Source organism: Rosa rugosa, chromosome 4, assembly GCF_958449725.1.
Source record: "Rosa rugosa chromosome 4, drRosRugo1.1, whole genome shotgun sequence".
NCBI classification, from domain to species: domain Eukaryota; kingdom Viridiplantae; phylum Streptophyta; class Magnoliopsida; order Rosales; family Rosaceae; genus Rosa; species Rosa rugosa.
This window is the reverse complement of record NC_084823.1, coordinates 32,828,379-32,844,740: the sequence shown is the minus strand read 5'-3', so window position 1 is coordinate 32,844,740 and position 16,362 is coordinate 32,828,379. Positions and strand designations below refer to the sequence as shown.

At 40.2% G+C, this 16,362-nt stretch overlaps 1 protein-coding gene across 3 annotated transcripts; it reads right to left on the bottom strand.

The window, feature by feature from the left end:
• Nucleotides 1-620: 620 nt before the first annotated feature.
• On the bottom strand, nt 621-14,117 carry LOC133706840 (probable polyamine transporter At1g31830). 3 transcript variants are annotated; one of them, XM_062132395.1, is made up of 2 exons: nt 13,836-14,117; nt 621-2,278 (listed from the first exon to the last, which is right to left on the bottom strand). In XM_062132395.1, the coding sequence occupies exons 1-2, from the start codon at nt 13,977-13,979 to the stop codon at nt 821-823; spliced, it is 1,602 nt and encodes a 533-aa protein (XP_061988379.1). In that variant the 5' UTR covers nt 13,980-14,117; the 3' UTR covers nt 621-820. The 3 variants fall into 3 exon arrangements, with proteins under 3 accessions (XP_061988379.1, XP_061988381.1, XP_061988380.1); XM_062132397.1 differs by lacking the exon at nt 13,836-14,117 and adding an exon at nt 2,738-2,843; XM_062132396.1 differs by lacking the exon at nt 13,836-14,117 and adding an exon at nt 2,689-2,826.
• Between the last annotated feature and the right edge of the window lie 2,245 nt (nt 14,118-16,362).

Here is a 16,362-nt window from a genome sequence, read left to right as displayed (position 1 = left end):
AATTACATTTACAGCCACTCTATGATGGTTCTGATGCAATTCATAATAAGCATATGAGAAGTATAGTTTATCCAATAATTCAGCTACGAAATTCCAGGTAACATTATACTAGGCTTTAAATAGATTGATTTCCAATAGCCTGTAGTTAATTTTTACTTTCTTTTTGGGTCAGAGCCTCTACTTCTTGTGAAGCTGTAACTTCCTGCGAGATGAATATATTACATGTACTGTAAGATCATGAGCGGCCTGAGACAACTAACAAAGATTTTAGACAACTGATATTCAGGATAGAAGTTGCTCGGTGTACCATTTAAGGGTAGTAGAGAAACAGCCAAACACCCTAGTGATAACATCTCTACAAATATGCCAACTCTTTTGAAAAGATAAAGCTGGATAGTAAAAGATGTAAGAGCTTTGCTTGGTCCAAAAATGGCCATTTCTTGTAGGTTACTCTACCATTTCTGATCTAAATTCGACAGAAATTTTTTATTACGAACTGATAACAAGAATTTCAATAAAAACTGTATTGTGCTTTTTTTCAAGAATTACCATAACTGCTACCCACATTTGAAAGTTTGTGAACTATAAAACTCATCATAAACAGAAGTTCGATCCAGATATACTACCGAAACCAAATTTACAATTTATTCTTCTTGTGGTAACTTCACAGTTTTCACTAGGAAATTAACGGTGCTGATATATAGAAATCTAATCATACATTTTAATCTATCATCATCTTAAAAACAAAGATGATAAATAGCTATTGCACAACATATTGCTATCCACTAAATATACTGCAATACAGCATTTTGAGAGCTTACTAATCTATTAAGGAGTTGGCACTCTCCTGATTAGCACCATTAAGATCTGGGAGATCAGAACTGATGGAGAACTTCATCCACCTCTTCCTCTCAACATATGTGAGACAGGGCTGCATCACAAGACCGATCACTATAGCTATAAGGCTCACAACCACAACCTTGAGTTCAGAAAGAGCCAACACTACACCAATTAGCAGGGTTGGCGGAATGCACAAAAGTATGGTTCCAACTGTTCCAACAGGAATCTTGTATGGCCGAGATGCAGCTGGATGCTTCACCCGTAATATTATAAATGCTATGAACTCCAAAATCATTCCAACACAGTACAAGAAGTTTTCTGCAGCTACAATCTCTTGAAAGCTTAGCCAAGATAGCAAAAGGACTCCGGAAGCTGAGAACATAATGCCAATGACTGGGGTTCCATAACGAGACCGCTTACCAAAGAACTCAGGCAACATCCCTCTCTCTGCCATCCCAAGAAGTTGAAAAGAGTCACTGCTCATTTCAGCCACAAACATCCCCATATTTGACATCGCTGCAGCCCCTTGGATCCAACATCTCAACCAAACTCCCCCAACAATTTTTGCAATATCAGAGAAGTAACCATCAGTCCACAACTCACGATCAAGCGGAACAGCCCCAGTACCAATTAAAAGGGGGAAGAAATATCCGACAACAACCAAAATCAACGCATAAAAAAGAGCCTTGGGGAGAGTTTTCTTTGGGTTCTCCACCTCTCCGGCAAGTGTACTTATAGAATCCCAATAGTTCAAATTCCAAAAGAGAGTGTTCAAATACAGATTCCAGTCCACATTATGTAGACTCACCACTAACCATCTTGAAGGCTCCAACTTGGGAATTGCCACAAGTCCCATAACCACAAAAGGAATGATTGAGAAAATCCCTAAAAGTACAGCAACCCATCCCACAATGGTTAAACCCCTATAGTTTAAGTAAGTGAGGAACAATGTCAAAGCTAACACTGCCACGATTCTTGGAAGTCCACCGCCTAAAGCTGGTATTGCTGACTTCAAGTAGTCCAAAAACAGAACTGGGTACAAAGCATTATCAATGACTCCACTTAACCATTTCACCCATCCTTGTTGAAACCCCCAAAATGGACCCAGGGCCGAAGAAACCCAAACCACATAACCCCCATTCACAGGGAACATGGTACCCATCTCTGCAGTAATCAAGGCCTCAGGAACACTCCAAATGAATGGAAAGACCAAGAACCCGAGAAGCGCTAGAAGGGGACCGGCAGCCTGAACACTGTCCTCAATACCAAATGGACCCCCAGATACCTCATAGAAGATGAGGAAGACAAGGGGCAGAACTGAGACTTTCTTGAAGTTATTTACCCTAGGGGATTGTGCTTCACTAACCACAACATATTCGGGATTGTTGTGCTCTCCCATTTCAATGGAGCCTTCCCTAGTTGCCGTGGTCCTAAATTTCTGCATTCAGCATCAAGTTTTCAACTTTATAAGGGTGTCTTTTGGTGTCAATTTTAACAAGGCATGTTTATAGCACAGCAAACTAAACCTATCCTTACAAATCAGCAAAGTCTTACATCTACCTTACCTATAAGCAACTGAGCAATATTGTAAATAAGAGGTTTTCGATGTAGAGAAATTAATCAGCATCAAAATAACAAAGAATGATGATTCACCAACAAAAAAGTACACACATAGTAATCATTCAGAAAAACAGACATGTACATGAAGACGAACTTCAGCAATAGAGATGGGTCTCTTGAAATGGGCGGTAAAATTGGATGCTTCAATGGAACTAGGAGTTATCTAAGCAATAGAGTGACAATTAGAATGAGGGTGGAGGGAAATAGAAGATATGGAAATGGACAAACCAGGAACAGATCGCAGCAATTCTAGTTTTTGAGTTCGTGTAGATAATACCCTCCATTACAGAACAGAGGAAGTTTGAAAGTTACGTCTGAGTGGCTCAAAGGGAGAGACGATGGCGGTGGACTTCAAGCCTATGTTTGAAGCTGAGCTAGTGCAAAGTGCAAAACGTTGGAATCGTTTCAATTTCGGAGAGTGACATTTACTTCATTTTTTTTTGGGAAAATTTCGCAAACAGTACATCAAGTAAAATACCACTAATAATTTTTATACAAAAAGTTTCAAACCAAATATTTCGGTACACGAAATCTGAAACTCGACCCACTATCAGTACACGACGTCAATTTTTGACACCAAAATGTCCATTATGCCCTCAGTTCTTTTTTTTTTTAATAATTTTTTTTTCTGTTATTTTTTTTTCCTCTGTTTTTATCTCTTTCTTCTTCCTTCTTCCGGGCTCACTCCCTCACTCGATCTTTCGCCGTCGGGGATGGCTCTGTTCCCGGCAAGGCCTTCGGCTCCGGGACCTCAATCTGGCTGAGCGGGGCCCACGAGCTTCAGTTTAACAACTGCGAGAGAGCCAAAGAGGCCCAAATCCAAGGGATCGAGACCTTGATCTGCATCCCAACTTCCGACGGTGTTCTTGAAATGGGTTCCTCCGGTTTGATCAGCGAGAACTGGGGGTTGATCCAGCAAGCCAAGTCGTTGTTCGGGTCGGATCAGCCCGACCCAGAAACAAGACCGCTCGAGTTCATCAACCGGAACTTCTCCATTTTTGACATCGGCATCATTGTCGGCGTGCAGTAAGAGGATCACAGCTCGTACAATGACGACAAGAAACATGTTTTTGGTTCTAGCAAGAAGAAGAACGGAGCTCCGAACCCAAACCCGGACTTCGCAGATTCCGACTGCCAGATGAAAAGAGCGCCGAAGAAACTGGGCCGGAAACCCGGGCTGGCCCGAGACACGCTGCTCAACCACATGGAGGCGGAGCGGCAGCGGCGGGAGAAGCTCACCTCGCAAGGGCGGCGTTGGAAGCGAGGGAGTGAGCCCGGAAGAAGGAAGAAGAAAGAGATAACAACGAAGGAAAAAAAAAAACAGAAAAAAAAATTATTAAAAAAAAAAAGAATTGAGGGCATAATGGACATTTTGGTGTCAAAAATTGACGTCGTGTACTGATAGTGGGTCGAGTTTCAGATTTCGTGTACCGAAATGTTTGGTTTGAAACTTTGTGTATAAGAATTATTAGTAGCCTTTATTTGGTGTACTGTTTGCAAAATTTTCCCTTTTTTTTTTTTAGAAAATTTTACAAACAATACCCGAACTAAGGCCCACTCTTAACTTCAGTACCCGACTATGCAAAACTATCACTTTAGTACCCCAAGTTTGAAGTCCGACTCAAGAATGGTACACACCGTCCAAAACGGTGTTAAGTGTCTTGCCATATGTCATATTTTGAGGGGTAATTGGGTCACTCCATCTTAACCCAGATATTTTTTTTCCTCTCTCTGTGTTTCTTATACATAGCAGCTTCACCTCTCTCTCTCCCTCACTGTTCACCTCTCTCTCTCATTCTCTATTTGCAATTATGTTTATGTTGAGATTTTAATTCATAAACCTAGACATGTCAGCATTCATCACCAACTGTTTTGATATCAATCGGAGTCAAAATGAATTTTTGACAAATTTCTCAAGTTGATAGAATGCTGCTGGAATTTTTAAGAAAACTGCACAGTTTTCATCCATCTTTTCCCATACTTTCCGAACTCCAATTTGTTTGAAATTTTAGTATGTTGTACCTTAACATGTCAACTTTGGATCTGGAAAGGTTTAAGTTCATTGCTCTTAAAATGAATTTTTACTAATTTTCTAAGCTTGAGATGTTCTTACCCACTTTATCATGTGTTCTTTGATAGTCCTTGATTTTGTTGAATATTTAACTCATCTCTCTCCCTTGAAAACAGAACACCGCCACCACTCATTACCATCTTTCAACCTCCCTCATTTTTTTCCTTCTACCTAAACCCAAATCTTTGAGGAAATGATGAAATTTGAGTGAGGAATGAGGATGAACAAATGATAGAAGAGTGAGGGATGAAGAGGTGGTGGTGTGTTCGAAGCTAGAGAGAATGAGAGTGAGGAAGAGGTTTGTTGGCTACTGTTTTTGTGATGGAAGAAAATGGGTGTGGTGAGATAGATCGGTGGCTGCGCAGAGAATAGGTGAAGGAGAAAGACGGGTAATGAAAGACGGGTTTGCCACGTGGCTTGAGACTTAACGCCGTTATGGACGGTGTCTACTATTCTTGGGTCGGGCTTCAAACTTGGGGTACCAAAGTGATAGTTTTGCATAGTCGGGTACTGAAGTTAAAAGTGAGCCTTAGTTCGGGTACTGTTTGTATAATTTTCATTTTTTTTTTATATCAAATAAATAACTCTTATACAACAATTAGTTTATTGTCAGTTCAACTCACAATCTCCTACTTATAAATGAGAGATTTATGTCACAAAATAAAAAAGTATTGATGAAATTGCTTCACTTTTTTTGTGATGCACGCTATTTCTTAATTTTTTAGTTACTTTATTTTTAGAAAATTATGATATTTATTTATTATTAAAGTAAGCTTAAGATGGTTAAATTTTTAAATTATCCATATTATCATTACTTTATTAAAGTAACCTTCTTCATACATGCTCTGCATGTGTAATAGTTTTTTTTTTTTTTTTAAATAAAAAAGAAAATGGATGGAATAAAACAGTTATTGTAGAGAGAAAATAGTGGAAGAGAAAAATGAGTTGTGACTTGTGAGATCATTTCTTTTCATTTTTCTTAACTATATTTTGTAGTTGTCATTGTTTGATCGAAACGAAATCCCTCCGAAGAATCGTTTCGTAGAGCACCCTAAAATCCTATTCTAAACAAGAATAAGAAACCAGCATACCCCTAGTACACTCACCTTTTAGAAAGTCCATGCACCATTATTCCAAACAAAAACCTAGAAGTTTCGAATCTGACATAAAATGGTTTCAACTAAAGCTCCTGGTCTTTGCGACCTAAACAAAATTTAAGCAATACCATGGGCCATAGAGACCCAATCCATAAGGAGAGTAGAAGGTGTACTGTCACCACCAACCCCTACTCTAAAGGCAGACCAAGCCCTAAAAAAACTTAGGGCCCTCCAACTCGTACTAGGCCCAGTTGGCCTCGATGGACAAAATTGCTAACGGCACCCCATAGTAACCACCACAACAAAACAAGTCGCCGCTGAAGAGACCAACCAGTCAATGGTGTCGCCACCAAAGCCATTGCAGCCACCCCAATTCCATTGATGCAGCCACACCAGGTACAACTGGCGATCAAGCATCCATGACTAGCCACTCCAGAGAAAAGCATAACATTTGCTCCACCACCACCGTCAAAATCAAAACCCATTCCATCTTCACTAACTGTCGCCACTGAAGATTGGATCGTCCAAGGCTTAGGTTCGCCCAGTCCGACCCCATCGAGTCGATTCTTCGATGCAACAGATCTTGGCGCCGTCGACCCTGCCACCATATTTTCGACCCGCACGGTGAAACCTGGAAACACCAATCACATCTTCAAATCGAAGAGACTCCACCCCCAGAATCTCCCTAACGACAAGGAACACACTCACTACCAAGAAAGAGGTGGCAAGAAGCAAAGACAATCAAACTGACTTCAAAGCAGCCATCAGACGACGACGACCATGTATAGTAGAAAGGTCGAGCTGTCTACCAAACCCTAGCAGAGCACACTAGGTGTTGGAGAGGAAAATCCCACATTGAAAAAGTGACAAATAAAATATAACTTATAAGTGGGTGGCTCTTACCTAATTGTACCGAAGTCTTTTGTGATTAAAACTCAACACCTATTAGGTGGTTAAGTTGGGACAATATCGGTACAATGGTGAGCCACGGGCCACACTTGTCGCTGTTTAATATGGTACCAGAACGGGTCCCTCTCCAATAATTTGTCATAGGCCCGAATTTGAGTTTCTTATATTGCATCGGAAAATTCCAATTGGATTGTTATCAAGTGTCCGATGTGGGCCTTGGATTGTTACATTGGCCAAGTCTCCGATATGAGACCTGTGTCCAAATTTCCAATATGGGAATTGGATTGTTAATCAATATAACGTGCAGACCTAGAGCTATGTTGCACGTAGGGGGGTGTGCTTAACAACGAGTCAATGAGTTTTTTATCATGATAATTTATTGGGATCCCAAAAAAAAAAAAGAGAGAGAGAGAGAGATTATTATTATTATTTTTTATATTTTTATAATCTAACAAATTCCAATCAACATGTGATAATGTTGTGCATTTTATAATAGGAATTGAAGCCTATAAATGAAGTATACAGATATTGTGGAGGTCAATAAACAGTATCCTAATGGTATCAAATAGCCCATTTTTAGCCTATTTTTCTTCTCCAACTCCAATAGATTTCCTATTTTACAACAATCTCTAAAATCTCCATATTCTTCCTTAAAATTTTAGAGTTTGCTGTAAATATAGGGAATTTGGTTTTCTCTTTCCTCACTTTCCCTAAAATAGGGATAATTATAGGGAATCTGTTGGAGCAAAAGAGGCTTATTTTTCCCTAAAGTAGAGAAAAATCAAAATATAGGGAATCTGTTGGAGTTGCTCTTATAAAATAGAGAGAATAGTTGGGAGAAAGTAGAAGTGTCTCATTAACCTTCTTTATATAAAGGTAGTATGTAGTATTTACATAATAACTACACAACTAATAAATATTTACGTGGACAACCACATAGATAATAATATTTACAACATGAATATATTTCTTTTCAAGCTAATAAGAACATGACAGAAAGAGCCACTACTAACTAATTACACATATTCAACCGGTAAGATCATAAATAATGGAAACAATATCCCTCCGGAAATTGATCATCAAAGTTTATGGCTTTAGGAAAAATAGCTTACAACACGTTCTACTCCAATAAAGAAAAGAAAAAAATGGGACATGACTCTCATCCACAATGTAAAAGTCTAAAAAAGAGACAAACCCTAAAGAACTCCAAAAACACCAAACTAACTTAAACTAAAAAGGCATCATGTCATTATGATTTTGAAAGTAATTATATTTAAGTGTATATTACGATGTGGTGTTAGCTCAGTGGTTAGAGCACCCACTACCTAAGATCCAAGTCCTGGGTTCGAGTCACCATGGGGGTAGGAGTGAAATCATTTGATCCTCTTTTTTTTTTTTTTTAAATATTTAAGTGTATTGCATTACCTTACCAACTTAATGCAGTTAATTTTTCTTACATTAATTAACGGGGATTAGGGCTGGGAATTCCGACACGACTCAAAACTCGTACAAAATAAAAAAGTTAAACCCGCACGATTAAAAATCGAGTTGGTCGCAGGTCAACCTATCATGACCTATTTAATAAACGGGTCGGTTGCGAGTCAACTCGCGAATACGAAGTGAACCCGTATAACCCGTTTATTTTTATTAGATTCCACAAATTGAAATATTTTGGTTACAAAATGGTGGCAAAGTGTGTTACCACTCCGAGCCGGGATCTGATTTAGATAAAGCTCTAAGCATAAGGTGTTTTTCACAAGCGGATCGAACGCTAGATTTCTTTGAGTATCCAACTCATATTCGCCCAACTTGCAGGTCTAGCCAGTTTTCCGCTAGAATATAAATTACTATATATAATTCATTAAATCTAAATAATGATGGAGGAAAATATTTCAAGTTGTACCCCTTGTATTAAATCCATTTATAATCTTTGTCTTTTTTTTTTTGAGGTAAAAAGAGCTGGGATTTTATTATAATCATGGAATGGGGTTACACTCTTTGATAACTAAGTCATGAATACAAGGAGGAGGCTGTCCCTGCCAAGATTCACGGTGGACTGCATCATAGGCATGACTAGCCAGACGATGAGCAATACTATTACATGATCTAGGGGCAAACTGAACTTTGACACCCCGCATAGATTGCAGCTTGCCTTGAATGTCAAGAACTAAACTACTTAGCTCAGAAAGGTCTCCAACTTCGCTATTTATGTGATGGACTGCCAGAAGACAATCAGTTTCAATTTCAACTTGCTGCACTTGCAAATTGTCAATGAACAGAAGCCCTTCCCAGATAGCAGATAATTCTACATGTAAAGCAGAGTTAATATGAGGGACTGGTTGCGTGAATGCAGCAAGAAATTCTCCAGTTGTGCTTCGCAGGACTCCTCCAACACCACCATGAGAGGCCTGACAGTTAAAAGCTCCATCAACATTGAGCTTTGATGTTGTTGCTGGTTGCCACTTTTGAATAGTTTTATGAGTCAGAACTGAACTGCTACTCCTAGCTCTTTGGAAGTCTGCTAACCATGTAAAGCACGCCAACATAATATCCATAGCTGTTTGAACCTTGTCTTCCCAAAATTTCAGATTCCGATTCTTCCACAGACCCCAGATAATCATTAATAGCTTCTCAAAAATATCAGCTTTAAGGGTTAAAGCCTGCTCAAGCATCCATTCTTTGAAGATTGGATTGGGTAAAAGAGTGTGTTGCAAAGAGAAAGGAGCAGCAGAAAGAATGTTCAAGGCAGTAGGGCACGTACCAAAAATATGGTTGTTTGTCTCAAGTCCATGATTGCATAACAGACATGTTACTGCACCCTCGTAGCCCTTATGAAGCAATTGTTCCCTTGTAGGTAGGAGGTTATTACAAGCTCTCCACACACAAATTTGTACTTTCCCTGGGACTTTAGCTTTCCACAATCGCTTCCAAAGCTCAATATAGGGGTCCCCCTGTGAGGTAGAGGTCAGCACATTCCCTAGCACTTGTTGCCGTGCAATCCAATAGGCACTTTTCACCGAGAAATGACCTCTTGTTTCAGGACCCCAACTAAGTTGGTCATGAGTAGCACTTCTCCGAAGTGGTATGCATAAAATGCGTTCAGCAATATGAGGAGGAAACAGCTCAGAAACCACTTCACTATTCCAACGTCTTGTGTGAGTGTTAATCAAGTCAGCCACTTTCTCTTGCACCACAATATGCGGCTTTTGAATTAAGTAACGGGGGCACTTAGGTATCCAATGATCCTCCCATATATCTATTTGCTTCCCATCACCAACTCGCCAAATGGCTCCTGCCTGTAATAATGGTCGACTCTCAAGCATGCTTCGCCAAGAATATGAGGGGGCCCCCCCCAAGTCTGCTTCCCAAAATGAGCAATTAGGAAAGTATCGAGCTTTATAGACTTGAGCTACCAAAGAATGAGGTTGAGTGAGAAGCCTCCAACCTTGCTTTGCAAGCATAGCAAGATTGTAGGCATAAATGTTCTTGAATCCCATTCCGCCTTCTGTTTTAGTTAAGCATAATCTTTCCCAACTCCTCCAATGGATTTTCTTCTTATCTTCAGTTTCACCCCAAAAGAACGAGGCACAAAGTTGGTGAATGTCATCACACAAACCTTTGGGAAGAAGGTAGCAACTCATAGCATACGTAGGCATCACCTGAGCAACTGCTTTGATAAGAATTTCTTTACCGGCACAACTAAGAATCTTGGACCTCCAGTTCATCAACTTTTTGGAAACTTTTTCTTTCAAGTATTGGTGTACCCCTTGTATTAAATCCATTTATAATCTTTGTCTTATCGAGTTTTTGGTGTATTTAATCAATTATGCATTTTATTTTTAGTTAAATGGGTCGCAATATTAACCCTTAAATGAATCCAACACGACACGATCAATTTATTAAATGGGTTAAGCAGGTTGGAAATGGGTAACCTGTTTAATAAATAAGTTGCGTTTGAGTTTAAATTTTCGACATAATTATTAAATGGGTTGAGTTTGAGTTTGTCTTTTGTGACTCGATAAATACCGTGGGTCATATACTATATATTGAAGTTCCTTCTTCATTATCTACATATGTCAAAAATACCTAGCGCTCTGCTAGGGTTGGGAGAGCGCCGCTCTTGGCCTCTATGTACCTTCCTCCATCATCGATGGAGTAACTTTCCGGCACCACTCTCGGCGTCGTTACCTTGGCGCACGGCTTCCTCCGTGCGTGCTTACCAGTCGCGGCAAACATGCTTCCCGGCAATGCCTTTCTGGTTCCAGACTTTATCTGATCGTGGTTGGTCGGGAGAAGAAGGGGTTGTGCGGCTTTGTTGGGTTGGAACAGCACAGGATGTGAATCGTCTCCGACCGAGTAGGGCACGTCTGAAATTGGGTTTATTGGTTAGATCTGGTCCGGCGATGGTGCAGCGTACAGCGAGCCGTGGCTTTTTCATGATCACGGGTGATGGGAAGATGACATATCGGCAGCCGGAGTCGGCGACTGGATTCAGCGATTGCTATGCCATAGATCTGACCAGTGGGGGTTGGGTTTACTGTAGAAAATCTTCGGTCCGCCGCTGACATCGCCACAAGACTGATGGGCAGGTGGCGACGTCTTGAGTCGTGCGAACATATCTGGGACGGGGTTCCTCCGGCGAGGACTGGTGGCTCAGCGACTGGGGTCGAGGACAAGGCAGGTCTGGGTGCCCAGAGAGATTTTGGGTGCCCAACTATGGACCTGGGCCCTTTGTTGTTTGGACTACTCACGATGGGGCTTTGCTAGGGTTGGCTGGGCATCTGCTCTGTTGGTTTGTTCAAGTAGGACTTTGCGCTGGGCCTTCCTTCTTGGGGTTTTGAAGCTGGTGAATGAGCCCGAAGCTGTTCTGGTTTGCATTTGGGATCCGAGAGACTTTTTTTGGGCCCTAAATTTATCTACATGCTGGAATTGCTTCTTTGGTTACTTAGGTAGAAGATTGCTCTCTATTCAGCGCATTTTATTGCGTGGAGTAGGCAAGGTCTGTCACACTACCGGCGGTTACCTTGATAGAAGGTTACCCTCTATTCGACGTCTTTATATGCATGGAAGTATGGTCGGCCATACTATTGGAACCGTTTTACATAGCCCGGACTCTGTCCTCTGCATCATCAAATGCTTAATTGCATCCCTTCGTACCTTTGTTAGGTTTTATTTCCGATGCTTTATTGCATCTAGTATTTCCCTTATTATTTTATATTTTGATGTAGTTTCTACATCTTCAAGTTGTAATTTTTCTTATGTTTATTATTAATAAATTGGTTGACTATTATTCTCAAAAAAAAAAAAAAGTTCCTTCTTCATTAATTAAGCTTTCTCTACAAGTTGTGTTTGTGAGCAATTCGTACGATAGAATCATAGAATCACCTTTCATTAAGATATTTAAGGGATAATTATAGAAAGAGTATGTAGCTTTGTGCTCTCTCCCAAAGCATGAGAGAACCATATGCCTCTGTCTGTGTCCTTTTTAAGAAAGAAAGAAGATTGGAGATTGAATTTGATTGGATAGCAGTCATAGCACTACTATAAAAAGGCCATCGAATCATTATCAGCAGTAATCCTGGTCACCGTATTTAGCTATTTATAAACATCTGATTACCTCAAAAAAAAAAAAAAACATCTGATTGAATTTGATTCTTGAAAAAAAAAGGATCGGAGGAGATATCGAGCTGGACTTCGATACATTTTACATTCTTGCATGTACGTCAAGCAAGCCTGAGATATAGAAAAGGGAAGGAGAAAGACACAGAGGACCCAGCGAAACCAGTACTGGACATCCAAGTTGGCGTTTGGACAACATCAAGGAGGTCGTCGTCAGCAAGCTTGGAAAGAGAGTTCAGAGAGAGAGAGAGAGAGCTGATAATGTTCCAATTAAATGGTGATTGTTGGGTGAAATAGAATTTTGCTGATTTACGGATCAATAACTAAGTGCGATATGATTTTCTCTACTTTTGTAAAAGCAACAAATTCCCCATGGAATAAAGGCAAAGGAATCTGGTGCCATAAAACCAACTGTGATCCATGCATTCAAAGTTACACTGTGCTGCCTTTTAGCTCGTTGTGAGATTCTCACTTGTAGTTTTGTAAATCATATATAAGTCTAACTATATACCAGTTATATACCAGTTTTCTCCTGACTCGATCGATCTCCATATATGTATTTAATTAAATTTGCAGGAGTAATTATTGCCAGCTAGTTAACAAGTTCGATCTTTGGGTTGGTGTACGTTAATGGTCAGTGTCACAGTACTATATATAGTGTCTCATAGATAAGCTAGCTTGAGACGATCGATATGTTCAACCAGCATCCGAGTGAAGTAGGAATTAAGGTCAGATTCTTTGTCTTATGGAGTTATTGGTGTATTTAATCAATTTATGCATTTTCTTTTAGTTAAATGGGTCGCAATATTAACCCTTAAATGAATCCAGCACGACACAATCAATTTATTAAATGGATTAAGCGGGTTGGAATGGGTAACCTGTTTAATAAATAAGTTGAGTTTGAGTTTAAATTTTCGACACGATTATTAAATGGGTTGAGTTTGAGTTTATCTTCTGTGACTCGATAAATACCTTGACCCAATACGACCCAATCCATTAGCCCTAATAGGGATATGAGAGTTAAAATCTCTCACAATATCTTGTTAGATAGATATGATGTATCGCTAGTGTTAAAACTTATTGCCATTTATGTGAAATTGAGTTTATAAATTAAGGCCATAAATCCTAATCAACCATTAATCATGCACTGGAAAAATGGAAACAAAGCCCTCATCATTACCCTCATTATGAAAAAAATCATCCTTGTTTTTCTTGATTTTAGAAACTTAAAATCATAGTAGTTTTTTTTATTAATTAGGGATAGTGGGGTGGTAGAAGGTCTCAGTTTGGAACCCCCAGGTCTGGCTTTTGAATCCGCATGAGGCCTTGGTGGCCAGCTAATGGATGCTTTAATGCTCCGTAGCGTTCGGAAAGGATTAGTTCGGCTCTGCTGGGATACCCCCCAAAGAGTGTGTGTTGCTAACTATCTAACGCTAACCTCCCTCAATCAGAAAAAAAAAAAAAAAAAAAAAAGGTAAGTTCAAACGAATTTTGGTGGATCCATGTATGGGTTTCCATGCGTCAATTATTTAATCTGTAATGACGTCCCCTAACGACAGGCCACGAAAATGACCCCAAAGGCCCAAAGCCATATCTTTAATTTTAGCCATAATTAACAATGATAAAAAAATATTAAAAAAACTCAGCGATAATGTTCTGTATTGAAGACAACAACATACCTGGTCTTGATGATGACGATGAGTCTCTGTTGACAGTGAATTACCGAAAGACGGAGCTATGGAGTTGCCGTCACCAGCGCCGCTGCGTTGTTCTGTTTCATCTCGGACACTATCCGATGAACCTTTCATTTGCACCATATGCATACGAGAGAGAGAGAGAGAGAGAGAGAGAGAGAGAGAGAGAGAGAGAGAGAGAGAGAGAGACTTAAACTAATTTGCAGGTGATGAAAGAAGAGAGGGGAAAGGGAAGGGTCATCCAATACAAAACAAATGGCAAAAGCTATAACGTTTAATATACATTTTTATTTTTCTGATCAAATAACGTTTACTATACATGAATATGAATTGGCTTCATTACTTTTTTATTTATTATTTTTTTTTTTTAAGGAAGGATCGAAAATTAGTTTTAGATGAAAGGAACTTTTATCTCACTCTCCATTAATAAGTAGCTGCCTATGAATGAAAATTGGGTTGTTATATAAGTAGTAGGATTTGGACTATTGGTCTATGGAAACACACGAATTGTGTGCATGCCTACTCCTTATATAACAATCTCATTTTCTCCACCCCCACACTTTTTCCTCTTTCTTGCTTTTTTTTAATTTTTTTTAAACAAAATAAGTCATCCAATTAATACAGTTTAAAAAGTAGTATTGAATTAATGATCCGCTTTTGAAGAAATATTGGAATGAATCATCATTTGAATTACCTTGCCGTCTACGTGCTCTGCTAGGGTTGTGAAACTTAGAGTTTCTTTCAATTTTTCTTCGATCAAGTGATGGAGGAAGACATGGCTTCTAGGTTGGCTGCAGCGTTGACTCTCATGGAGGAGGCAGTGGTTAACTTTGGGGAGGTAGGCGCGGCGGCAGTCGTGGAGGAGTTTTTCTACTTGGTAGGGCGTCTCGTGCAAAGGAAAAAGGGGGATGAGAAGGGGTTTCCAGGCATCATCTCAGCGATCTGGGGCTTGGACAACGATTGGCTATATCGTTGGTTGGGGATTAGTTTCTCTTTCAATTCTGGAATCGTGACGAATGCAGCAAGCTGCTGCATGGCAGGCATTGGTTTTTTAACGATCGTATGCTCCTGCTTGGAGAATATGATGGGCTATCGGAGGTGGTGAACGTGCAGCTGCATTCCATGGAAACTTGGGAGGTTGTGCGGCGGCTGCCACCACAGCTTCGAATTGAATAGTCCATGATCCTCATCTAAACCTCAATGGGGCAATTTTTGCATGCTGACCAATTTTCACTATAGCGCCATCTACCAGACCAATGGATTAAGGTGGTTATGGATCTCAATCGACAACTGTGGTCTTCCTGGACTTTTCATTTTGCAGCGGGAGTGGTGGCTGTTGTGGAGATGCAGTATGATCAGATTAAGGGTTTGTGCCGTGGCTGTGGAAGGATTTTTCATGGAGTCGAGGGTGTGATCAATTTAAGGTGATATAGGTGACAAATATGCTGGGCTTAAAACCAAAGTCAAATTATCTTGCACATACTCACCATGAGCTTAGATTTCTTTGTGATTCTAGGTTCATGATTGTACATTTTCATATTCTGGCTCTCTTTAGGTTCATACCTTAGCTAGTGAAAGGAATCCAATTCTCGTGCGTTTGACAATCTTTCTTAAATCCACATACTATTACTTGTACCCCTTATACTTGTGGGTAGCTATTTAGCTAATACTTGTCACGCAGATCCTCCAGCTTATCTGTTGGTTTGGGTAAGTCTGCTACTGACATTATCTTTGTTCGAGCGCGTGATCGAGGGAAGGTTGTAGAATAACACTCTCTTGCTATCTGTTGACTTTCACAGATGGTGCATGTTCTAGCTAGAGTAGGGAACTTTTAGAGCCATATGAATCCTGCGGTGATGACCCTTAATCTATTTAAGGCTGGGAGGCCAAGGATAGCATCGTAAGAACTGGGGCAGTCTACTACTATGAAGTCGGCGTATACCTCTGCAGACCTGGATCCCTGGCCCAATCTTAGGCTCAAGGAATCAGAGCCCAAGGATTGTGTTGTGTCTCCGAAGAAGCTAAGTAGTGGCTTGTGATCTTGGATCAGCCTGCTATCCGGCTGTTGGAGCTGCTTGTACGCATCATTGAAGATGACGTTGACTGTGGATCTGGTGTCGATGAGAACGCGGCCAACCTCCCATTTATCAATGACTGCATCAATTAGGAATGGCTCATCATCATAAAGCTGAGTACTTCACTCTTCCTACTCAGAGAATGTAATGGGCTTCCATCCAACTTTGTGGGTTTTGGGTGGTCGATCAGAGAGTATGCTGACGACTTCACGCGAATTGTATCTTCTAGATAGTCTCCGCTGAGCTTGGGTGGAAGCCTTGAGGACTGGGGCTCCTCATTCGATTATGTTGATCTTCCCTCGAGGTGCTGGTTGAGCTTCTGCCTCCTGTGCTTTGAATTGCAGAAGCTTGCCTTCGTGGAATAAAGACTCAATTATATCTTTGAGTGCAATGCACTTGCTGGTCTTGTGGCCATCATCCTTGTGGTATTTGCATCA

Bases quoted from the DNA above. Each gene is read 5' to 3' on its own strand.
- LOC133706840 (XM_062132395.1), bottom strand. From the start codon at position 13,979: ATGCATATGGTGCAAATGAAAGGTTCATCGGATAGTGTCCGAGATGAA. The intron at 2,279-13,835 runs GTATGTTGTTGT...TGCTGAATGCAG, and splicing joins ATCGTCATCATCAAGACCAG to AAATTTAGGACCACGGCAAC.